At 34.9% G+C, this 26,221-nt stretch overlaps 1 protein-coding gene across 3 annotated transcripts in view; it reads right to left on the reverse strand.

Annotated features, from left to right (window-relative positions):
• Positions 1-26,221, reverse strand: part of HNF4G (hepatocyte nuclear factor 4 gamma) — a 115,134-nt gene that overhangs the window by 16,370 nt on the left and 72,543 nt on the right. For 2 of the 3 annotated variants that reach the window (XM_070481018.1, XM_044765901.2), the window contains 2 exons: positions 4,946-5,117; positions 1,280-1,374 (listed from right to left, as the gene is read on the reverse strand). In XM_070481018.1, coding sequence (XP_070337119.1) covers positions 1,280-1,374; positions 4,946-5,091 — 241 coding nt within the window. In that variant the 5' untranslated portion in view covers positions 5,092-5,117. Of the gene's footprint in view, positions 1-1,279; positions 1,375-4,945; positions 5,118-8,016; positions 8,222-26,221 lie in introns of those variants that run through there. The other variant, XM_014853743.3, reaches the window with a different exon arrangement.

Below are 26,221 nucleotides of genomic sequence, written 5' to 3' on the forward strand. Positions count from 1 at the left end.
AATCTTCCTCACCAAAAAGCATTAAAAAAAAAAAAAGAAAGAAAGAATTTAAAAAAGAGAGAGATTAGTCATTCTGAAATGAGAAAAGTGCTTCTCCTTTAATTTTGTAAACTTTATTTTGCCTTCTTTTTTCTTTAACTTTTTATTAAGATTATGATAGCTTACAACCTTGTGAAATTTCAGTTGCACATTATTGTTAGTCACGTTGTAGGTGCACCACTTCACCCTTTGTGCCCTCCCCCCACCCCCTTTTCCCCTGGTAAGCACCAATCAATTCTCTTTGTCTCTATGTTTAACTTCCACCTATGCGTGGAGTCATACAGAGTTCGTCTTTCTCTGTCTGGATTTTGCCTTCTTTTTTGAGACTAGCAACCTGAATAAAACTAACGGAATTTCTGTCTCTTTAAAATATTGAGTGACAAAGAAAAACTAGCCATATTCAAGATAGGTTTGATATATCTTACATTTCTGCAGTATAGTGACTTGATTGAATTTAATTCTTTTATAGCTTGCGAAATATCTCTTTGTCTACGATAGGCATAGGCATGTGACAAAACTGATAAGGATACAGTCTTGTAGCAGCAATTCCCCGCCAAGGGTTTCAATGTGGTCAATACATTTGTTTCTAAATTAACCATATTTAGAATGTAGGATAATATAAGCAGATTACTTAATCTGTTCAAAATGAATTGACCGCATACTAAACTAGAATATCTAGTCTATCATTTCTGTCCTTGAGTAGAATACAAGCTCCCTGAGAGGGGGATTATTCTGTCTATTACGTTCACTTCTGAGACCTCAGCACCCAGAACAGTGTTTGGAAAGTAGCAGTACTCGATAAATATTTGTTAAATATGTCAATGAATGCATGAAAAGTCAATGTTCAGTTAATGTTTATGAAACAAAGATACTAAATTGTTCAGAATAAAAAAATGTGTTCAAAATGCATTTATAATTTCAACCTATTAATAAATTTTGCCATTTGTCTTTTGAACAGGACACTGGGAATTTTATTTAGACGATAACTTTGTTGCGAGGGATAACACAGCGGGTGAGAGAATGGTGTCTGGAATCAGACAGCACCAGACAAAGACTGGCTCTATTGCTTCCTAGCTGGTGTCGGCGTCCTGGGGTAGACTCTTAAACTCAAGGAACCATAGATTCTTCATTGAGAAAAATCAGAACTCATGTGAAAAGGCTATCGTGATTACAAGAGAATGTGTGTATAACACTTTTCATCAGGGATGTTAATCGTCGTCATTATATTGTATATTATTACCTTCTTTTTTCATTCCTGCTCTGAAACACTTTCTTAATCGACAATATCTACATTGATTTCTTTTGTCTTTGTCAACAACACATTGCCGACTGAACCTACAATATCAAACAAAGATATATTAGTTTGCAGAAAACTGTTATTTATCAAAAAAAATAGCAAATAAACAGACAATAGATTTTAAAGAAATATGATCAAATTTGGATCAATAGATGGAATGTATAAGAACAATTACGACTTTTCCAGTGTGATGATCAGCATGTATATGGTGATGTATGAGCCTCAGCTCTCATGCAGTCTTTACAATAAAATAAAACTGAATGATACACCACTTTGGGCCAGTATACATGATCATTTCCATCATGAGTCATGAAAGCCAAACCTAGTTTAAAAATCTTTGGCACGTAAATTCTAATTCCTTATTGCCAAATGATTTTGGTGTGACGGAGAATATATCAGAACTTCATTCCTCTGCACTTCCATGCTTTTCTTTATTTAAATATTCTTCTATTAATTTTACCTCTCATCCTATTAAAGTTTACTCTGCATGCCAAATTACATATCAAGAGGCAGCTGAGAAGATCTTTGAGAGCACAATCTGCCCAATTAGATACCATTTCATATCCACTAGAATGGCTATAAGCAGAAAAAACAGGCAATAATGAATGTTGATGAGGATGTGGAAAAATTGGAACCCTCACACATTGTTGGTTGTAATACAAAATGGTGCATCTGTCCAGGAAGAAAGTTTGGCAGTTTCTGAAAGACAAGAGTTACCATATGACTCAGCCATTCCCCTCCTAGGTATATACTCACGAGAAATGAAAATAGACGTTTGTACAAACACTTGTACGCAAATGTCCATAGCAACACTATTCATAGTAGCCAAAAAGTGGGGACAAACTTTTTCACGCCCATCAACTCATAAACACATAAACAAAATGTGGTATACCTACACAATGGAATATTATTATTTGACAATAAACAGGAATGAAGTACTGATACATGCTACAACGTGGACAAACCTTGAAAACACTAGTCTAAATTAAAGAAGTCAGACAAAAAAGGTCACATAGCATATAATTTCATTTCTATCAAATGCGCAGAAGAGGCAAATCTATAGCAACAGAAAGTAGATGAGTAGTTGCCTTCCATTAGTGGGGAGGGAGTTGGTAGGAAATGAGGAGTGATGATCAAAGGGTACAGGGTTTCTTTATGGGGTGAGAAAATGTTCTAAATTGATTGTAGTGATGTCTGCACAACTCTGTGAATATACCAAAAAACCGAATTGTACACTTAAAAAAAAGAGTACAGTCTCTGGAATTAGACCTGAGCTTGATTCCCAGGTCCATCATTCACGCTTGATAGAATTTGGGGACGTCATTTAATTTATAATCGTAAAATAGGGAGGACTTGCTGTAAAGGGTAGTTATGTGAAAGTACTTTAAAGACTTTGGGGCAAATATTAATCATATAGTAAACAATAATATTTCTTCAAAATTTTGGCAAAAAATTACCCATATGTACTGATATATCTCTGATTATTTGTAGTTGATTACTAATGATGAGAATAAAAGAGTATATTTTGTGATCGATAAAAGAAAGATCTACTTTTCATCTAAAAAATAGGGGCGGCCACTTAAAATTACATGACTATAAAGCCTACTATGGCTGAATTTAGCTAGAAGAGAGATGAGTGAGAAGAACAGTGTTGGGAATGCGTGACTGAGGAAACTCGGGACAGGGGACCAGATTACCGACAAAGGCAACAGGGAAACACACCCGATTACAATCAAAGTAACACAAAACTTGAATAAACATAATGCTAAGGACCTACTGTGTACAAGATCCTGGTGTTGGGATTAAACAGAGGAACATTACCTGTCTCCTCCATTCTAGAAAGATACAATAAGTACACACACAAATTTACAAACAGCCATAATAAAAAACACAATGTGAGAAGTATTGAAACAGCAATTTAAAGCACACTGGGAAGGAAAGCCCAAGTTCAGTGTGATGGCACAGTTAGAGTGGAAGTGAAATTTGTAAATCTAAGGAAATGGATAAACTTAAGACCTGCAAAACCTGAGCTTAAAATACTTTTATTCCCCTAAGCTTGCATCAATATAATATTTTCCAAATGGAGAATCATGGTATTTGCTTAATACCAAAATATATAAAGAAGGCTAAGCTGGCAGCAGTATTCATGATGGGAAGATGGGAAGAGTGAAACTGTACATGTTTTTGGAATACTTTTTAAATTTCCAAAAGTTGCTATGGGAACACTCCTTTCCCACTCTTCCCGTACAGGAACGGCAGAAATCTTGAAAGCCCTTTTTGCTGATATTATTCTCTGATTCTTAAAAGTTGTTGGATTTCGTTGTTTGGATCGCCATTTTTCATATGTATGTATTTCACCTTTAACGGAACACATGATTCAAAAAAGTATTGTTTACGTGTTATTTTGTATTTATTTGAGTTGTTGATCTTTTAGAAGCACTCAACATTTAATGTAATCACAGAAAATGCTTTTGACGAAGGAGATCCATTTGATCTACTTTCTACCTCTAGAGTTTTGATGTGCATATATAAAAGCAAGACACACACTCTTTTATTTTGTTTACCAAGAAGGTTTTAAAGTGGATGATTTACAATTTTTTAACCTGCTTTAAGCTCTCCCAGAAATCTTACTAGAGAACGCTAGTCAGATATTTGGGGAGTTCCATATTAACTTTTTCCACACTCTTAGAAATCAAATGGCACGATATTACGAGAAAGTTAACTTCTTCACAAATGTCCAAGGTGTTCTTAAAGCACCATAACAATCCTAACTATGCCTTTCAGGGACAGAGCCAACACAGATATTTTTCTGTTACAGTCATTTAACAGCCCACATTGAACAGAGATGTAGTCTGCATTTCAAGAACTGTCATTCTGGACACTCAAGGTGAAAAACCCAAGCCTATAGTGTGCTATCATGTTGACTAGATATTATTTTTTTTAAAAAACAGCTTCCTAGAAATGCGTGACACACACAATATATATGTTTTAGACAAAATATTCAATTCAATGGTGAAATTGTGGCACCAGAAATACATCTAAAATTTTAGGACGGAAAATTTCATTTCATTCATTAACATCAACAAGCTACCAAAATCATCAGTACTTTTATAAATTCGTTTTAGCTCAGGATGTAAAAGAAAATCATCGTGCACAAAAATAGACACATTGTGAAACCATTTAAATACAGATTTCAAGATGTCCATTGGTATATGAACATGTGGTAAAACAATAAAGAAATCTAAGGAAAAGACAAACATGACATTTCAGACAATAGTTACTTCTGGGAGAGAGGGGAGAAAAAGTAAGTGATGGGGAGGCGTCCAGCAGAGGCTTCAACTACGCATATTGGTCTAAGTTGGGTGGTAAGGATGTGGATTTTTTTATAGACGTTTTATAAGTCTAACATGTTTCATAAAAAAAAAAAAAAACCACCTGGGTGAATGCACACTACACACACTCCCACATGTCCTCACTCTCACGTAGCTTATAAATTTTGGTCTTAGAATTTCAGAAATATGAAAGCTCTGAATGTTATTCCCTTCCTTCTTCCCTGCCATTTGGAAACACCTCTAACAATAGCTTCCCCACAAGGAGCATTGCCACTACCTGCAGGAGTAAACGTGGCTCTTGCGTATGCTGCGTCTGAAGAAGCCCTTGCAGCCGTCACAGCTGGAGGCTCCATAGTGCTTTCCAGTTGCTCTGTCCCCACATATAGCACATAGACAGTTGACACTGTTGTCTGCGGTATTCATACTTGTCGTCTCTGGGGCAGAACTATCTGTTAAAGAAAAAGGAAGAGTAGAGCTCAAGCTAACGCGGAGTATTTCTTGTTTAGATTGACCTAGTAATTACTCATAGGCTGGAAGCTGTCCCTTCTTTGGCTTCTTGGAGACCCCACACCAGTGCTCCCCTTTTAACCACTGGCTGCTTCTGCCAATCTCTGTTCCAATCTACGCTTTCCCATTTCTGACGATTAAACTTTGGGACACCCTAGAGCGCTGTCCTCAACCACACTCTTTCCCTAGGGAGGCTTTTCCAGTCCCATGACTTTAAATACCATCTGTATGATGGAAAATCCTCCAATTTTGTCTCCAGCCCTGATGTCTCCCTTGACGATCAGTCTGAAATGCCCAAATACTTATCTAACAGCTTCACTTTAAAGTTTAATGGGAATTGCAAATTAATGTATAAAATAGAAGCCTTTTATTTTTTCCCTATAGCTTGTTCCTCCTTCAGTCTTCCCTGTGTCAGTCAATGGCGCCATCCAGTGCCTAGGGTCAATAACCTGGGAGTCTTCGTTGAATTCTTTCCTTCATCACCCATATCCAATCCAATAGTAAAGTCCATATTTAAAATACATATGGAATCCATAACTTTTCATCAATCCATAATCTTTCCCCTGGATTATTACAATAGCCTCCTAATTTCTCTACTTCCATTCTTCTTCCGCAACTGTTTATTACCCCAAGCCCCCCAAAGTGCTCCTGGTATAAGAAATTCACGTCCTATCAGCCTTCTGCATCCAGCTCTTCGATACAAATACATCTTACCGTGGCCTGTAAAGTCCCCTCCCACCTCGCCGAGCCCATTATCTGGTACTACTTTTCATCCTGTTCCCAATTCTCCAGCAACGTTGCCTTTTTTTCCCTTGAAATCTGTTCCCATCTCAGAGCCTTGACACTTGTTGTTCTTTCCGTCTGGAAGGAAAGTTCTTCCTCAAGAATTTCTTTCACTTCGCTATCTGATTTCTGCTCAAATCTCAGATTTTCTGGGACATAGTCTCTGAACACACATCTAAAAGAATCACCTCCCATCTACCCTTCCAGTAGAAGCTAGAACCTTGCTTATTTTTTTAAATAACTACTTTATTGTCTAACATCATGGTCTACTCATTTATTACCCATCTTTGCTCATAGAATATAAACCTCATGATGTCAGAGAATTTATCTGTCTTACTCACCCCTCTGTTCCCAGTGCTTGCAACTGTGCCTGGGATAAAGTGGGAATCTAATATATAGTTTTGAAAGATGATGCTTACAAAATCCACATAGGTATTTTTACTTAAATATTTCTTAAATGAGTTAATATTGTTGACTACGTCTTTAAAAATCTGTGTGTGCTCAAAAGACATTGAATATATAAGGTAATAACTTAAAAAGTTAATTTTCACAAAATTGTATAGGAATATAAATGTAATAAAAATTCATTATATCTCCAATATAACAAAAGACAAAATCAAAGGTTGTTATGTCCCAATTATGTTCTGTGAGAACACATATATTCTACTTACTAATACTTCTGAGTAGACAGATATTATCGTATACCATTTCATAAAGTTAAAAAGAAAACCTTAATGAGAACATGCTTAAGGTTAATCATGTGACATTATAGAATTTAAAGCTAAGAATTTTTCTTTTGATAATATAAACAAAACAGATATTAGAAATATGGCAGTTAGGAGTTTAAGAATTGACTATATTCTGGGAGATTATATGGAAATACGAAAAAAATTCAACTCCTGCTTCAAGTATGTCATACCTACATGCTATTAACAACATTATTACAAGAAAACAAGTTAGACAATACTTTGGAAAATCAGTTGTTTTAGTAAATATTTTATGGTAAATCTGCCCCTACTACTTCGTAACCTATAATCTTTTAAAAAAATCATCATTCTATTGAGATAAATACTATATTAAATATCTTTCATCAAATCTAAACATAAGGAACCAAAACAGTGACTTCCTAAGATTTGCATTGCAGGTTCATTTTAACTCTGTTAAATTTCAGAATTCATCTTCTGACAATTTTTTTTAAAACCTTCCCACTAATAAGCTACTGTTGTGTAAACACAACAACATTTGGTAGCATAGTAGAACATTAAGGATATCTCGAGTATAAGATACATTCTCAATCCTGAACACACAAACACACACACATTTTCCAAAGTATACATCATTACTAGGTTTTAGGAGTTCCAACAATTGTAACTGATCTTAGACAAGATTTTTACTTGAAAAAGAATCTAAATTCCAAGTCAATAGTAAACTGTATTATATAAAAGACATGAACCCTAAACAATTCATGTCTTATTTAAAGTTAAAATGTTACAGTAGATAAATACCAAGAGTTTTGTGAGGCTAAACATTAGCTTCTCAAGTGAGGTTACAATATAAACCTTTATTTCTTTTCATATTTGTCTTCAATGCGAAACCTCAATAGTAATTTTAAATGCAGTTTCTCATCAGCAGCAATTGAGAACCAAATTAATGAAAGGAACCAGTAAAACTCTCCATGGTTCTATGGAAACTTTGTTCCATATGTCATTTTAAATATTGCATAGAAAATATACTTTACAGCCAACCTGCCAATATTACTTATTACTGTGATTTACCATAAATAACTGCTGAAACTACTTTTTCTACCCAACTGGCCCATGACAGAATTCTGAGGTTACTTTATTACGCATAGCCAGGCTTTTTCTATCTCAAACATAAAATAGCCATAGCATGATTAATTTAAATTTTGTGATGAAGTGCAAAAAGCTCAGATTTGTGGCCTTAAAAAGCAAGCTCTGAATTCTCCAGCAATAAAACACGGAGCTACGACCTGGGAAGGTCAGTTTCACTTCTCTTATTCTATGTACTTTTCTTTATTTCTACAAGCAGAGAACTCACCATTTGAATTATATAGAATCTGCATGGTTTCAAACTCCAACGTTGTATAAGTTGGGTCCAAAACTTCGCTGTAATTGGCCATGTCCATGTCCAGGATGGGTTCCGACACCCTCATCATTGATTTAGAAACACACATACAAGAGCACCACAGGCCCAGACTGTGTGATGACTGCTTGGCTTTCAATCTCTGAGTGATAATCCAAAGTTAACTGTAACTGAGTGACTTATGTGCTGCAGTGGGAGGGGCTGTAAAACTGTAAACTCCTTTCGCAGGCCATATTCTGCTTATTTCTTTTTTTTTTTTTTATGGCGTTGGAAAGCAATTCCTTGTGATAATCTTGGAATGCTTCATGGCATCACCTTATCTGAAGTGCTTAGTGGACTAATGTGATTTCCTAAATCGATTTCCAGTAGACTATAAATGATATCATTAAGAGGATTAAAAATAGAAAAGAGAATCTTTCAGGTTTTACCCTGTAATTATAACATGATTTATCCCATTTAAGAGGCTGAAATCACACACCACATGTTCTAAAAGATGGGACTTTATTGTAAATTTGATAAGTCAAGACTATAAGTTATCACTTAACCTTTAACATAAGCACTTAAAAATTTCAAGATTTCTTACTCGTATAATAAAGCTAACTTTGTTTATGTTGGGGTAAAACAAATTTGTAATTTGATATGACAGAGATTTATGATATATTCCAGTAGCAACCTGGGCATAATCCTAATATGACCTTTAACATATTTTCTTTAACTATTAATTTAGAAGTCTGTGTTCCTTGAATGTTTGTAAATTTCCCAAGGGCAGAACCAGTACTGTCACTAGCATATTGTAGGCATTCAATAAATAATGGTCACATGAATAAAGTTTCATTTCTTTTGACTTTTGATGCCTATTACATTCTAGGCATTAAACTGAAATAAAATTATTCCTAATGTGTGGATCTACACATTCCCATCCTCAACCTTCTAATCTCCAACATCTCTATATAGCACACTATATCTTTTACGTGTACACATGACAAGAGACATTGAGAGTTTGGGGAACATTTAGAAGATAGTACTGAATGATTATATTTTATTTCTGAGAATACGTTTATTGATTTTATCTTCCAAGAAAGAATTCCAGGTACATTTACATTATAAAGTCACAATTTCACTTTCTACACTTGTTAAAGATTACTGCAAAGTAATATTTCTATTTAATTTCTTAACACCATAAACCTTGTGAACATTGTATCTTGAAAATTATATTTTTCATCCAAGAAGGCTAGCCTCTTAAAATAATCTCTAAACTACGTGAAGAATTGTGAAGAAAATAGCAGAGAGTCATTTTAGCAGCCAGATTCATTAAATCAAATAGTGATCCTTGGAATAGTCCTCTTGCATTCATATTCTGTAGCACTCAATAATGAGGATAATATTTGGGGAATACATTTTAGGGACTGATTTTCTTCAGGGAAGGCTAACTATAGTTATTCAGCTTTTGGAGAAGTGGACACCAACCAAATGCTGCAATGCTCATTTGCATGAAGTGGTTCTCATTTGTGGTAAAGTAACACAGACATGTTTCCTGTGTGAACCAAAGGAGTGAACTGTGGACAGCCCACAGTCTTTCTCATGTACGTAGTAACTAACCAGCACTGAGGGATGTCAGCTATGGGAGTGTTCCAACAGAAGGAAAAGAAAAAAGTAGAGAAATGTTCATTTACAGGACTGCAAAACAGTAAAAGAAATAGGGATATAGCGCAGGAGAATAATGTTGTCATAGTTTTATTGTTCTACTTCATCCTGTGCCCCTGGGTCACATCCCTACCGGGTCAGTGCCTTCCACTCAAAAGTGGAAGAGGCTACATATTCATCTGGGCACAGGTCCTCGGGTAGGCATCAGCAATTAATCAGAGCTGGCTTTCAACATGAAACCTGTTGCCCATCCATGCCACTGTAAATTATTTTATTCATTTTACACAGTAAAAACTTGAGAATTTCCAGAAGATATAGCAGATCCAACTAGCAGGCATGTCTCCTCAAGGGTGCTTTGTCTTTCTAAAGATATTCAGATGTGGAAACACCAACAGAAGCCAGTCAGCCTCTGTCTAGTAAAGGGAAAATTCTCTAGGTCTTTTTTTCTCAAAGAAATTACAAAGTATAGTGTAAGTTCTCTTTTCTTAAATTCTAGGATACATAATTGACTGAACTGGTTAAACAAATAAAATAATTAAACAAAGAATCATAAAAATGGTATAGCCAGACTAATAGTGTATTTGACTTAAATATGTGTAATTGCTACTGCTTTGTGGATAACCAACACCTTTTGTTTGAGTAAGAATCAATTGCTTGGGATTCTTTATTAATTTTTTTTGTATAAATCCCATTTGATTTCTAGTATTGTTTTTAAATGGAGAAAAAAGTCAAAGCTATTTGTAAAGCAACCTCAATGCAGAAGACTTCTAGAATATTATACTTTTTGAAAATACGTGATATATTTTGGTCAACTTGCTTTTATCCACTTCCAAAGTATTTCCCTTCATTTTTATAGGGAAGAAAAAATCTCTTTTATCATTCACCTTTCATTAGATTATGCAATGCTTAACTAAATTGTAAAATGAAATAAGAAGAACAAACAGAAAGAACATGCTAGGTAACAAATAAAAGTGACCCTTGATAACTATATAAAGTTGATGAGACGGTCAGGGGACACTGTGGCACTATTCACAATGGCCAAGATGGAAACAATACAATTGCCCATCAATGGATGAATGCATAAAGAAAATGTGATAATACGATTGAATACTATTCAGCCTTAAAAAAGAATGGACTACTGATACATACTACAGAATGGATGAACCTTAAAAACATTATGCTAAGTAAAATAAGCCAGTCACAGAAAGACAAATCCTGCCTTATTCCACTAATATGAGTAATCTAAAGTAGTCAAATTCATAGACTCAAAGAGAGGAATGGTTGTTGCCAAGGGCTGGGGGCAGGAGAAATGGGGAGTTACTAATCAAAGGGTGTCAAATTTCAGTTAAACAAGACCAATTAGCTATGGAGATCTGCTGGACAACATTGTACCCATCAACAATAATGTATTGTACACTCAAAAATTTGTTAAAAGGGTAAATCTCATGTTAAATGTTCTTACCAAAATAAAGTAAAATAAAAAGATTAATGAAGAAGAAATGAACCACATCATGGGAAAATGATCAACCTTATTAGTCATTAGAGAAATGGAAAATAAAACAATTAATACTGTTTAAAAAACTGGTGCCTGGGGCTGGCCTGGGGGAATAGTGGTTAAATTTGCAGGCTCTACATTGGTGGCCTGGGGTTTGCAGGTTTGCATCCCAGGCGTGGACTTACACACTACTCATGAAACCACGCTATGGTGGCATCCCACATACAAAATAGAGGAAGATTGGCATAGTTGTTAGCTCAGGGCCAATCTTCCTCAACAAAAAAAAAAAAAAAAAAGAAAAGAAAAGAAAAGAAAAAAGGTGCCTACTACTTAAGGAAGTTAGCCTACCTTGGAAACTAATTAGTATGTTCCACATAGGAAGTTGAGAACCTGAATCAACCCAGGGAGTTGGCTAAGTGCAGATCTGTTAGAGTTTCTCTTCTATTGATTTTAATATGTGATAACCTGTATTTATAAATTAATTTATATTCCTCTTTATGACCAATCCCTCCTCTCTACTTCCGAAATTAATCAGGCTCATCTCAGAATATTTGCTTAAAGAGGAGTAGGGGAGGACAATGAGGAGGATAATAAAGAAAAGATGGAGACTAGGAGAAAAAGGAGAAAATCTCACAGAGAAACCATTTTAGCTATAATTACTTTTGGGTTTTTAATTATGCATTATAATCAAAACAAGGATCACACTCTTAGTATTTTTTGTGTTTCCCATTCAATAGCGATTGTGAAATCTTCAAAATTTAGTAACTTTGATTTTTGGAAACACGTTCATGGCACAACTGAACAAAATTAAATTATACAACTTAATTGTATAAATCTTAGGTACATGAAACAGCTACGGTATTTGTTTATATATTTTCATATTAAAATTCAGTCATTTTCAGGAAAGGGCAGATAGATATCACCCAGGGAGCTTTTCATGACTGTTTCATCAAGTGCTTCTTAGGGGTAAATTCATTAAGGCTACATTAGATTAAAAGCTTAAGTAGTTATTAAAAAAAACTATATTAATTTTATGCCTAGATGATATAGAAACTATTATCCTAAGTAAATGACACTTATGTTACTAAACCCTACATTCAAGATAAATTTATGAATACTTTTAAGATTATTTCTAAAGGTTTTATTGGGAAAAACATCAAATATTCATGCTAACTCCTATGACAGTAATTTATAATAAGTAGCATACATTTTCTAAAGTAGAAGTATATTAAGTCAATCTATATTCAAAAATATAAATATATATAATAAAGTGTGATCTACTGAAAATCTCTCTTAACAAAGGTCATTTTGTAATATTTGTTCTGAAAGCTGAGCGAAATGTTACTATTTTTTAGCGGTAGGCCTCATGGTTTGTAGGCCAAGATGTACGTTCTTAGTTTAGTCAGCTTAGAGAAAAAGACAGTATTAAATAAAAGGGTGATTTTAAATAGCATAACTAATGTTCTTGGAAAACATTTCTTTCAGAGCAATCATTCTCTAAACTGTCACGCGAAACACGATTTTTAAATTTCTTTACAGCAACATAAGAGATGAAAACGACATAGTGTTTAAAGAAGACAACTCAATTCACTATTGACTATTTAAGATAATGGCAGAAACATTTATATCTTATCTGGAAGACCATTAAGCCTGTTAAATTGTTCTATGCTTTATATTTGATTTGATCATGCCTTCATAGCGTGATTTAAAATAGAAAACAGGCTAATAAAAATGAAGACTATTTTCAAGAAAGAATTTGGGATGTTAATATCAACATTAAAACATTTTATTTTAAAGTTATACTTAATAAAATTTGTTCTGTAAACTTATTCCCTTGAGATTACCTTTATTACCAATGACATTTTAATCTTCAAAGCAAAATGCTATCACTGACATGCAAAGTTTGAAATTAGCTGTAACGATAGGATTCTATTTTCAAAGAGCTTCATAAGTCCTTTCTTAAAGCCCAGATTATATACCATTTTTAGATAAACAAAAACAATTTTTCCTTGTCTTATTTTTTTCTTCTTCCATTTAGCTGAGGATCATGCAATGACCAGCAGAAACACCTGACTCATCAGGTCGTTTAAACCAAAGTCATTCCCAACGTTAAAAAATTATTATTATTATTATTTTTGAAATAGACTCTTATCCTAGAATTGCTGAAACGTTTTTAAATTTAAGCTGAATTTACAAGACTGTTTAAATATTTTTATCATTCCCCTTAAATAATTATAATTATTTTATAGCTCATTGCTCAGTTCAGATTGTTCTTCAATCCATGACTATAGCCCAAGGTAACAATTTTAATTCCTTATTTTAGATCCATCTTTTATCTGATCAATGCAAGCAACTCACATCACTACTACGAAATGCTATTTTATAGTAAAATCTAAATAAATTGGCCAGAGATACACAGTCCCTTGTGAAATGGCTGAATCTATTTAGAAAGATGTTACTATTTATAAAGTTATGATTTATCTCAACTATTCATATTTTTTCTATTTGTTCATTAAAACATCCAATTATTTAAAATTAGTTATGTAAATGAATGTAAAACCCAAAACTAAAGAAGAGTGGAAACTGTAACAGAATTAAGTCAGTCACTGTGAGGATAGACAAAAGGAGGACTGCTCAGCTGAGACCTTAATGTAACAGGAAAATATTCTGAGTAAAAGCTTAGAGGTGATGTGATATATATTAAACTTACCTTCAAGGTCAGTTCCTTGTGATTCCAAACAGACTCTCCTTTTCAGAAGATAAGGAGCTGATTAGTACTAAATTATTAACTGGAATACAGATTATACTAGTAAGGAAAATAAAAAGAGTCTGGATACAAGGAGCATGTTAGGATTCGACTGTCACTATTTGTGCAGTTTCTTTTTACAGTGGGTAATATCATCATTGTTGCCACTGCAAACTCAGCAAATCTAGAGAGGATATATAAGATTGTGATGGCCCTCTGATACCAAAGTTGCTGCATTATGCAAAATGAAGGGAAGGAAGTTATCAGTTTGGGCCACTACCTATTTTAAATATGTTCAGGAGGTATAATGTTTAATAAAAACAGTCGCAGTTTTACTATGCTGAGTGCACAGTTAGACTTGAGCATTTTGAACAAATGCATTATAATGAACATAAGTTTTAGCCTCTGGGAGCCAGATGCATACATACATACATACACGCATGCATTCATATATATATGAGTTACTCTTTCTTCATTTAAAAAATGTGGTAATAGTCAAGAACTGCTCAACATTCCTCCTTAAAGCTTTTTTTATACACATAGGGAGAACAGCATATTAATGTGCTATTTGATTTAGATAAAAATATTTGCTTTCCATTTAATAAAAGTAGGTATACGGTTGACTCAAATGAAATGTTAAAGTTTTCACCTCCTTTTAGATATTTCTTTTTGAAAAAAATCAACTTAATTGGCTTTTCAAAAATACCATAATGAAATGTTTCCTTTGGAATAAAAATATAGAACAAAATTAAAATATTAATAGCAAACAAATATTAATTTAATTTGAACTAAACATCGTAGGTAAGGTGGTGGCTTGTGGCAATGTGCTAAGTTTCAAAATTAAAGCAACACAAGCTGTTGTCACTTGGATAAGTACTTAGAAACTGCTTAACGCCCAACTGACACATTAGGCCACTGACCCACAAATTCTGCGGCTCATTAGAATCATCTGGGAAACTTTTAAAGACTCCAAGGCCCATGTTGCATCAGATACCAATTAAATTAGAATGTCTGGAGGTAGAAGTCAGGTATCAGCGCTTTAAAAAATCTTTGTGTGATTCCAACGTGCAGCAAAGTCTGGAAACCACTGCTTTAAGCTGTCAGTTCTATGAGGGCAAAGAGCTTATCTTCTCTATTCATTAGTCTGTCTCTAGGGCCTGGAGTGATTGATGTCTGCCACATGGTAAACACTCCACAAATACTTATTGAATAAGTGAATTAATGTGTGAATAAAATATACACGTAAATAATTAACTTTGACAGACTACAGCACTTATGTTGGGCACATAAGTACATTTTGTACGTCAAGCACTTTTCTAGTCACTGAGTGTTGCTGCATGAACAAAGAGAGAAAATCCCTCATGGGACTTACAACCAAGTAACAATAATAATAACAATGATTTATATCTTTATAAAGAGATGGATAATTGAATCATCGTCGTTCCACTGGATCTACAAGCTGGGTTGACAATACCATTAGTGTCTTACACGTTTAGACCTTGAAATAATGAACTTACTGGTTTGCAGGTAGACAGAGAGAGGTGTAAATCCTCCTCCTCTCTGATTCCTTAATGCCTCTCTTAATTTACATAATTGTTTATTCTTAGCTATTTTCAGTGGGAAGTTGCTACAGACATTGAATTAGCAAACACTGACACGTTGCTCCTAGAGGGAATACAGGGTTAGGTTCCTGAAAGCTTCTGCTCACAACACTTTCATCAGCCAGTCAATTCATAAGCTTGTTTCATGTGGGTTTCTGTTTAAAGACTCCTTATTTAACATGTACTTTGTTGATTCATTAACACTGAAGTCACGGTCAGCAGCGTTACGACTCACACCTCAATGAAGCTCACCTAACACAGGTATTTTCTCCGTAAAGTGCATCAAGCCCTTCTTGCCATTAGGAATCCTAGACAGCACTTCAGTACTACCCATGGGGGTCATTTCAATCAGCAAAATCACCAACAAAAAGCACAAAAGTGAGGAAAACATGGCACTAAATATGTTGTGGAAAGGATACTTGCTTACAGTATGAAAGCTGAAACAAGAAGGCAGAGTGTTGCCTTCTTCGACCTCAACTGGGAACACGCTCATCAAGCGACTCAAACTTTTCAACGCTCAGCAGATCCATGAATGGCTGCAAAAATGCCTCCAGTACTGGCTTTGAGGTTAGAAATTAGCAGCGAATCTGCAAATCGTGAGGCTCCACTAGCTATACATACAGGATAAGCATTATTACTGAGGTTTTCAATATGCAATAAAGTGAAAACTATTCAGGGGCCAGCCCCGTGGCCGGGTGGTTAAGTTCGTGCGCTCCACTTCGGTGGCCCAGGATTTCGCTAGTTCAGATCCTGGGTGCGGACATGGCACCACTCATTTGGCACGTTGAGGCGGCGTCCCACATGCCACAACTAGAAGGACCCACGACTAAAATATACAACTATGTCCTTGGAGGATTTGGGGAGGAAAAGCAGGAAAAAAAAAACACTATTCATTGGTTATATAACATATTAATTATATTTTGAAGCAAAGAAAACTTTCTGAGAACTGTGAAGACTTTTGTTGTCTTTCAAGTATATACATATTTTTTAAATTCCTGTTTTAATTTGTGAAGACACTACCAACCTTTAAAAAAGTTATATGAACATATTTTTGTGATTAGTATTTGGGTTTTAAATGTAAAAAAAAATTACGTATATTAACCAATCCATTCTCTCCGAAGTTTGTTCATTTTTGTTGACCCAACCTCCAAATGTTTACAAGTCATTTTATTTGATACAGGAAACCAAGCAACAACTTTTCAGTTCCAGATCCCTAAGAGTCAAAACCCTGTTTCTAAATCTTTAATTTAAAAAGAAAGAAAGGAAAAAACTGAAACCAGTAATTTCACTGTGATATTGGGCTGTGATAGTAAATGGAACGTTTGTTCAGGCAAACACTGTTACCCTCACGTTAATTAGGGCAATTTAATTTTTCAATGGTAAATATGCATTATGATAGCAGATATCATGTTCTTTCAACTGTTTTCCCTTCAGTTATGGTAAAAAAAAAAAAAAAAAAAAAGGAGAGGGAAAGGAAAAGAACACCTTAGGTTAGAAATATTGACCTCTGGGAAAGTTTAAGTAAGCCATGAATACGCAGAATTTAAATAAATTCAATGTGATTTGTATCAAAATGCTAGAAACAAAAAAAAATTATTGTTTGCTTAAGTGTTAAGAGCACATCAGAGTAACTTTTATGGTTTTACGACATTTTAAATGAAAATCAGTAAAAATTAATACCACATAGCAAAAACTATACAGTAAAACTGCACAGTAGCTGATTTATTTTTCATAGAGCTGAAGCTTATACAATTTTTGAGAGGAATGAATTACTAGAAACACATTACCGAGACAATCATTTTAATCAGACAGACTGATCTTGTAATTTCTTGAGTCTTTGCTCCTGACTAAGGTAGATGAGGTTAGGCATGTAATTATAGAATGTTTTGAATTGTTGCTAGTTTCCTTTTTCTGTGTCTCCCAAATTCACAGCAATCCTTCCAGAATTATAATCTTGCCCAGTCATTCATATTCCTTATTGTACCTAGTATAATACTATGCACATAATATGTATACCATAAATTTTTATTTAATAAATATATTAATGGAAAGTCAACCCACATGAAATGTCTGTCCACCATATGTCTTTAAAAGGTGCTTATCTCTCTGCATTCAAATTCTAATCTGTGGACACATGGGAGTGTATAGTTGTCAAACTTTATCAAGCTATACACTTCTGATATGTGCACTTTTCTGTATCTATATTATACTTCAATAAAGAGTCTAAAAAATTAATCTGCTATAACATTGTATCTTAAGGAAGTATGCCTATTTCTAGCAGTTTAAAGTAGCCCAAACAAAGTGTTTTCTATTTAATGTTTTTACTATACAGCACACATCAGTACACTAAGAATATTGTCAGCAAAGTGACAATTATTATTTCAATGAAAAATATAGAAGAGCAAATATACAGAATTATTTTTTCTGGTCAGTTATAATTAATGTGTTAATGAAACGTCTTGGTAACCTTTTTACTAAATTTAATACTCTCTTCAGTATTATGAACTTCGGGGAGATTTTAAAAAATTCACTGAGGGGCTAGCCCAGTAGAGCAGCAGTTAAGTTCACACGTTCCACTTCGGTAGCCTGGAGTCCTCCAGTTCGTACCCTGGGTGCAGACCTATGCGTTGCTTGACAAGCCATGCTGTGGCAGGCGTCCCACACATAAAGTGTAGGAAGATGGGCACGGATGTTAGCTCAGGGCCAGTCTTCCTCAGCCAAAAGAGGAGGATTGGCAGCAGATGTTAGCTCACGGCTAATCTTCCTCAAAAAGAGAAAAAAATTCACTGAATCTCTTTACCCTAAAAGATGTTCAATAGTTCACTAGTTACCTCTGCGTGCTTATATGTTACTATTGCACGTACCAGCTTCCCCATTCAACCTACTCAGAAAAGATTCATATAGATAACTCTCCACTTCTTCCTCGATTGTTCATCACGAGGGTCCAAAATGTTGGAAGAATTAGTTTATTATATATGTAGCAGTGGGATCAATGTTTTTTGTTTGTGTAATTAAGGAAAGAAAAAAATGCAATAAATGATTAAAATTTTTTCTGCAAGAAACCATCGCAGCAGTGGAACTTAGGGGCTACTTGGAGAGCGTAACAGATAATGATGGAGACACAATGTTCAAATTCCTTGATTCTAGAAGGCTGAACTAGCATCTACGAAAAGCACGATGGAGAAGAAATTCATCATCCCGTGGATCTGAGGTTACTATTCTTTTGTATCACTTACAGAGAGCTGGGGTTCAAAACAGGTCTTTCTGGTTCCAAAGACTTTGCTGCCTCTTTCATGCCATCTGTTTTGTGGTGTGCTTCAATTTACTCTGTCTAGCTATTTAAAGACAAGTAACCAAACTCCAGTGAAAGTATTTCCATCATACAGGCGTGGCAGCATTCCAGCTTTATATTAACTTCAATGAAACATCACTCGAGAAATATCATTTCACCAAAATTTAGATGGCATATTAGGAAAATCATCAAACTGTAGCAGTGGCTCTCAATGAGGGGTGATTTTGCCCTCCAGGGGACATTTAAAAATGTCTGGAGACCTTTATGTTGTGACAACTGAGAGGAGTGATACTGGTATCTACTGGGTACAGGCCAAGAACGCTGTAAACATTTTACAATGACAGCGTGATGACTCAGAGCAAAGAATTATCAGGTCAAATGTCAATCAAGCTGAGATTGAGGAACCTCGATCTGCAGTATAGCAGACCTAGATCGTGTGTCCGCATTTAAAATTCAACATATTTTAAATGAAAATCTATAGTGATAATGTGTTCAAGTATTTTGAAAATTACAAGAATCAGTTGTGATAACATGCTTGAGGCTTTGGAAATTATAAAGAATTTTTAATCATTGTTTATTTATCTAAACATTTATTTAAAAGTTATTATCAGGGACTGGCCTCGTGGCTGAGTGGTTAAGTTCACATGCTCTGCTGCAGGCGGCCCAGTGTTTCATTGGTTCGGATCCTGGGCGCAGACATGGCACTGCTCATCAAACCACGCTGAGGCAGCATCCCACATGCCACAACTAGTAGGACCCACAATGAAGAATATACAACTATGTACTGGGGGGCTTCGGGAAGAAAAAGGAAAAAAATAAAATCTTTAAAAAAATAATTATCATTATCAAATAAATGTTCATATAAATATATTCTGGTACACTCTAAGCTATATAGACACAACATCTGCCACATCATCATAACCCCAGTATCTCCACAGTCAGGCAGTAACACGCACATAAAAAAAGTTTGTTTCATCAATGAACCAGCATACTAACATAAGAATTGGAACTCCTGGACAGAATCTTTTACATAGAAGTCTAACGAATATTGCTTTTTTTTACTGAAAAAGAGCTTTAGAGCCTCCAAAGTTAGTTTTAAGAACTAAGCACTGGGAAGGGAGACATACAACAGTATAAGATACGGAGTGAACTATGCCTTTAAAATAGATATACAATAGACATTTAAAAAGACAGTTTTTTCCAGGGGGCCGGCCCGGAGGCGCAGCGGTTAAGTTCGCACGTTCCGCTTCTCGGCGGCCCGGGGTTCGCTGGTTCGGATCCCCGGTGCGGAGATGGCACTGCTTGGCAGCCATGCTGTGGTGAGCGTCCCACGTATAAACTGGAGGGAGATGGGCACGGATGTTAGCTCAGGGCCAGTGTTCCTCAACAAAAAGAGGAGGATTGGCAGTAGTTAGCTGAGGGCTAATCTTCCTCCAAAAAAAGGACAGTTTTGTCCAAAACATAACGATTGTACTTTTTAATGCTATTAAAAATACACACTTTTTGAATTTCCTGTTTGCCTCCTCAACTGGACTTTCAGCCTTATAGACACTTCTCCTCAGTTCTCTTTGTGAGATCTTTGCTGTTTTAACGGTCTGTTCTTACACTCTTAAATTTGGCAATCTCATCTTCTATCATGGTTGCAATTATGTATATATGAATAATTTACATATATGTGTCCACATACATGTATATAAACATACAGAGATATATAGATATAGATACGGATAGGGAGATAGAGAGAGAGACAAAGACAGAGACAGAGATATAGTCAGGTTGACCCAGATCTGTTCTCTCATCCAGCCTCATCTTGGATATCTGTTGGGTAGCTCAAACTCAACCTGTGCTGAATGGAAATTATCCTCTTCAAAACCTGCCTACTACACTCATGAGTCAAATCTCCTTCTCCAGCATTCGCTTACCCTATAATTGGCACCAACAACAGCCCAGAAGCCCAACAGAAAATCCTAAATTTTATCAAGTTCTACCTCTCACTCACCTCCTCATCTACTCAGTAATCAATTCCTGTCACATCTACCTAAAAAAATGTCTCCTGAAGCCATCTACTTCATCCCGTCCTTTCTCTACCGGTGGCCATGGAGGTGTGCTGCCTAGAGAATCTGCTCTGGAATGCATAGTTACTGGCTGATGGCCACAGCTGCTGCCCCTCTGCATCTCCTGCCATGTTCTGGAGTGAGGCCATGCTTCCCCGGAGCTGCTCCCAGCCACTGACAGAACAGTGGGTGTCCTAGTGCCAGCCCATTCTGGCAGGATTCCAGAATCCTCTACCGGGGGACTTTTGCTTGGGGACTTTCAACTGATCTGACTAAAGCTTCTTCAAAACTGAGTTGCAGCCTGAGACTCTACGCAATCCTTCCTTCTCTCACTCCTTTCAGAGGCATGAGACCTGCGCCTCTGTCCGAAGGCTCTCCCTTCTATCACTGCTTACGCCCCCTTTATTCTTCACAGGGGTTTCTACTAGTAAATCTCTTGCATTGTCACAACATCCATATTGTTCTCCCTGCCTCCAACTTTATTTGTTTCCAATCTTTCTTCCTCTAATGTTCCTTGTAAGACAGTCAAACTGAATTTTCTTAAATTCAATACTCATCATGTCATTCACTCAAAACTCTTCAATGGCTTCCCATTGCTCTTAGAATGGAGCTCAAGTTCCTCAACATGGATTACAAGACTCTTCAAACTCAGTGCTAGCCTTCCGCTCTGGCTTCATCTTCTTTCACTCATCTTTTCCCCTCTAAGCTTCAGTATTAAGGGACTTCCTCAGCTCACGTTCTCTCTTGCCTCTGTGCCTATGAACCTAGTTACAGCTTCCCTCTTTCTCTTCTTATCACACTCTGTTCTTCCTCTAGTATAAGGTCAACATTTGTTATTGTAATTACTTTCCATTGTGTTTTCAGCTAGACTCTAAACTCTTTGAAAACTGGTAGCTTTGTCTTCTTACAGCTATATACCTAGTACCTGAAAAAATGGGCTTTCAATAAATAGTTTTTGAATAGTTAATTTCAAATCTAGAAAATTCTTTCTCCAGAGATTTAATGAATTTTCTTGAGGTTATTAAGGCATAATTTTTTATTTAACTATCTAATATACTTAGAATTTATTTGGGGACATGGTGTAGGATGCGAATCTAACTTTATTTTGTTTTTAAATACTTTTATATATACTATGTTAATTTTTGTATAGTTATACAGTAAATCCCTGTGAAAACATATTCTATTTGGATTTATAAGATTAGCAAAAGGCTCAAGCCAGCCCTCTTTCTCAAACAGAGTGTGTGGAGGTTCTTGTGGGGGCAAGGGGATAGGGAGGCAATTTCCCACCCAATATCTCTACTTATCCTGGAAAAACAGGTTTTTTCCTACATATAGAAGAGAGTCTCCATTTAGTCTATTTGTTACAATAATGTCTCTGTCTAGTCCTACCCCAGCACCATCACTGTAGTCTTACAATATTGTTTAATGTCTGATATGATTAGTCTCCATTCACCTTGATCCTTTTTCAAAATTATTAATGTATTCTGTTCATTATGATAAAATTAACCTTAGAATCCTCTTGACAAGTTTTGCCCAAACTATAAATCAATTCAAAAGCTTTTGAATTCTTTACACATTTTACTTTTCTTACCCAGGGACCTGGTAATTTCATTTACTCATTTTTATGTTTTCATTTAAATCACTTAATAAGTATATAATTGTCTTAAACTTGACACATCTCTGTTTACAATTATTTCCAAACACCAAGCATTTCTAAAAGATATAACTAAATTTGAATGGAATTACTTAATACTTTTTGAAAGGTTTTGTAACTTTATTATAAATATTAAATATTTTTATAAAATATATTTTGTATAAGTGTACTTTGTATTATAAAATGTATTTTGTAAAAAGGATAACAATGTTTATCATTTTCCCTTGCATCTTTAATGATAAAAGTCACATAAGCTTCAGTGTAAAGAAAAAAAGCAAACTTCGCAATATATTTAAAGTAAAATTTGAAAGTCAATTCTTCCCCTTCCAATGTCACTCCCCAGTGACAGGGATATAAAAGTAGAGATTGTAATAAAATAGGTAGGAAGATAAATAGATAGGTTATATATAAAAATAGATAATTATCTATCTGTAATTCCTATACATAATCTATATATAAACATACCAAATACATATTTCACAAACACTTACTCACATATACAACAAACACACACACATGTAGAATATTCTATACACATAACCTTTTCATATGCCTGTAGTAATTTTCACCCAAAATGAAGCTATAGTGTTCAACCATCAGGACGTGAATATCATTCTACATTGATACATGGCAACTTCTCTCATTTTTAGTCACTGCATAAAAGGATTTTTTTGCCAAAATGCTATTTCAGTAGTTCCCACCCAGGCCACAGGAATTTGTCCCTGCTTCCTATCACCAAATCGGCAAAATTGGAAGGGGAAAATAATCCTTACAAGTTACCTCTTGGTATTATACAAGAGAAAAATAATGGAATTTAGGAAAAGTCAGTGGTTCAGCAGCATATTCAGAAAATATTTAGGAACTACAATAAAGTGTTAGTGAAGCAGTTCAACCATGCAGTCTGGTAAGCTTCGAATTAGAAAGCAGGTCAAAGGGAATGATATTTTCGTAACCAAGATACACGCTCCCTTGTAAGAATTAAGGGATAGGAAAATGAGGTGACTTGTTAATTATTTTCTCTGATTAGGTTATGTATTTCTCTCCATGTACATTTAAATATTAATCAGAGATTCACTTTAGGGCAGTATTATTCAAAAGGATAAAATGAGGGAAGAGTTCAAGTATAAGATAAACAGCCACTTAAAATGGAAGATAAGAGTTCCTTACTTACTAAACCCAGTATTTCATAATTACTAAAGCTGCTTGTAAATTTTATGATAGGTTTTATTCTTGCTATCTTATAAACTGTGGTTTTAAGTTTATGAAATCAGTTTAGAATTTGTTTGAACTTTCAAACTCATTCTTATAAAAACCACTAAATCTTCTACTTTCAGACCTCTTATTATCTAGCTTTTACGCTACACAGTTTCTAATATACTAGAAGATTGGTATTCTGTGGTAGAAAGAAAAGGTACAATTGTGTATAATATATGCCTGATCTTAAATTACTTACATAATCATTTTTAAAAGCACACTCAGGTTTTAAAATGCAAAACACTTTAATTTTCATTAAGACAGAAAAGTCACTAAACTAACTAACCAATTTTAAAAGTGCAATTTTACCTCCAAGAACTTTAAACTCTGGGAGTGTCTTTTCTTAATTAAAAAAATTAATTAAAATGTCTGTGTTAGTTATTACAAACAGACTGTCAAGGGTCAGTCCACTTAAATCATTGAGTAGTAAGCAGAGTTAATTATTCAGAGTCTGTGCAGCTACAAAATATTTAAAATGTAACAGAGTTAAATGGATTCATCACATTCTTCCTCAGATGACTTTTAAGCTAGATAAAAAAGTGACAAGAATTTTCAAGTATGTATACTTGCAATTCTCGTATCATGTACTCTTTGCAATTCTTATATTGTGGAGCTTGCAATATAACTCTCTCTAGCATAAGGCATATTTGTATTTGTTTGTGTATGACTCAAAAGACCGAAAAATAAAACAATGTTCTTACATATTTTGCTTTAATTTTGTTTATATTTTAGTGAATGAATACAATTTCAAAACATTGTCACTTTGGGGTTCCGAACTTTTGAAACCTTTGTACTGTTTATCTTGTGCTAGAAAAAGGATTATTGAATAAGAGAGAGAGAGAAGCCAAGTCATGGTAGACTGTGGACAATGTCAAATTTATTTGGAAATTCCAAAGGTGTATTTGGAAACGAATCGAAAGTCACAGCTAGCACGAGGCTTGGAGACTTCTCAGACTAGTGCCTCATCTGCGGTTGAGGAAACAAAGAGGTCAAGCGACTTGTCAAAGGTTCACCAACAAGTTAGCAGAAGAATTGAGTTTAGAAATCAGTAACCACATTAAATATTTAGCGGGTAAAATCAGTACCTGCACTCAAAATCTAACATATTTTCAGAGAATATCATCATAGAAAAACAGGGACTTTCTTCTCTCTAAACCCTAATAAACAATCAATAAAATCCTCTAAAGAGAAAATTTCTCAGTGATAGTCATAATAAATGTGAAGAGTTGAGCATATCTGAGATTCTGGTAAAAATTTCTATAATCCCCTACCTTAGTGAGTGGAATTAAGAAATATCTACTCTCCTTTCCACTCATGGACCACCAAATACAACAGGATAATTCAAAATTACAAATTACAGAGTCAGACAGATAGGAGGCTCAAACTAGCCTCCACCAATCATAATTCATTGTATAAGATCCCACGGTTACTTATCTATAAGCAATAAGAAATCATTTTAATATGTAGTAAAACATCAAGAACCTAATAAATCGTCATCAGCAGAACATAAATATACAGTTTAGACAAAGGGAAATATAAATATAAAACCAACATATGGGAAAAATGTCCAAATTTGGTAATAAAGTACATTAATATCAAAATATAATTTTATGCCTGTAAATTAGCTTATTTTGTAAATGACATTATATGCTGCAGATAACTGATATCACTCATACAATGTTGATAACAATGTACATTGCCCTCCCCCAAACATATGTATGTATATGAATATGTATATATTGAGCTATTAAAATATTTATAACTTTTGGTCTAGTAATACCAGTCCTAAGAATGTGTCTTTCTTAAGATTTGAGAACCAGAACTGCACTTGTTACTTTAAAAACAGAAACACTATTGTTTAATATAAAGAGTAAGGTTATATTTTCTGTTTTCTTTCCTGATCATGCCCAGAATTTTATTGGCTTTTAGGATTACGGAGGCAACTTAGGCTCACGTATTCTGAAAATAGTCTACAATGATTCCTAGGTCTTTAAATCACCTAGAACTTCCTGTTTACCGACTTTAAACTAGTTCCCATCCGTAGCAAAGGATTATACTCACGATGACGTGATTTTCTCCTAAGTGGCTCACTCCCACTGACACACCCAGAGTTGTCAGCAATTCTCTGCACGCTGGCTGTAAGTAACCCCACCCCTTTCCCAATCAAAAAGTCATTTCACGATTCAAAAGAGTGAGAGAGAGTTTTTTCAGACACAGCACAGATTCAGTTCTAACGTAAAAGAAACAATCCTCAGATTTTGGTAAAGTACTATTAGAAACAAATTACAATACACACAACAATAGCTGTAACATAGCAGCTTGTCATGGCACCATGGATAGGAAGCTCTGAGCTAGAGCAGCAGCCACTGCAAGAATAGCTTGACGACATCTCTCACTGGAATCCAAAGACTACCTTCAAC

The sequence above is a fragment of the Equus asinus genome, chromosome 12 (genome assembly GCF_041296235.1).
Source record: "Equus asinus isolate D_3611 breed Donkey chromosome 12, EquAss-T2T_v2, whole genome shotgun sequence".
In the NCBI taxonomy this organism is placed as follows: domain Eukaryota; kingdom Metazoa; phylum Chordata; class Mammalia; order Perissodactyla; family Equidae; genus Equus; species Equus asinus.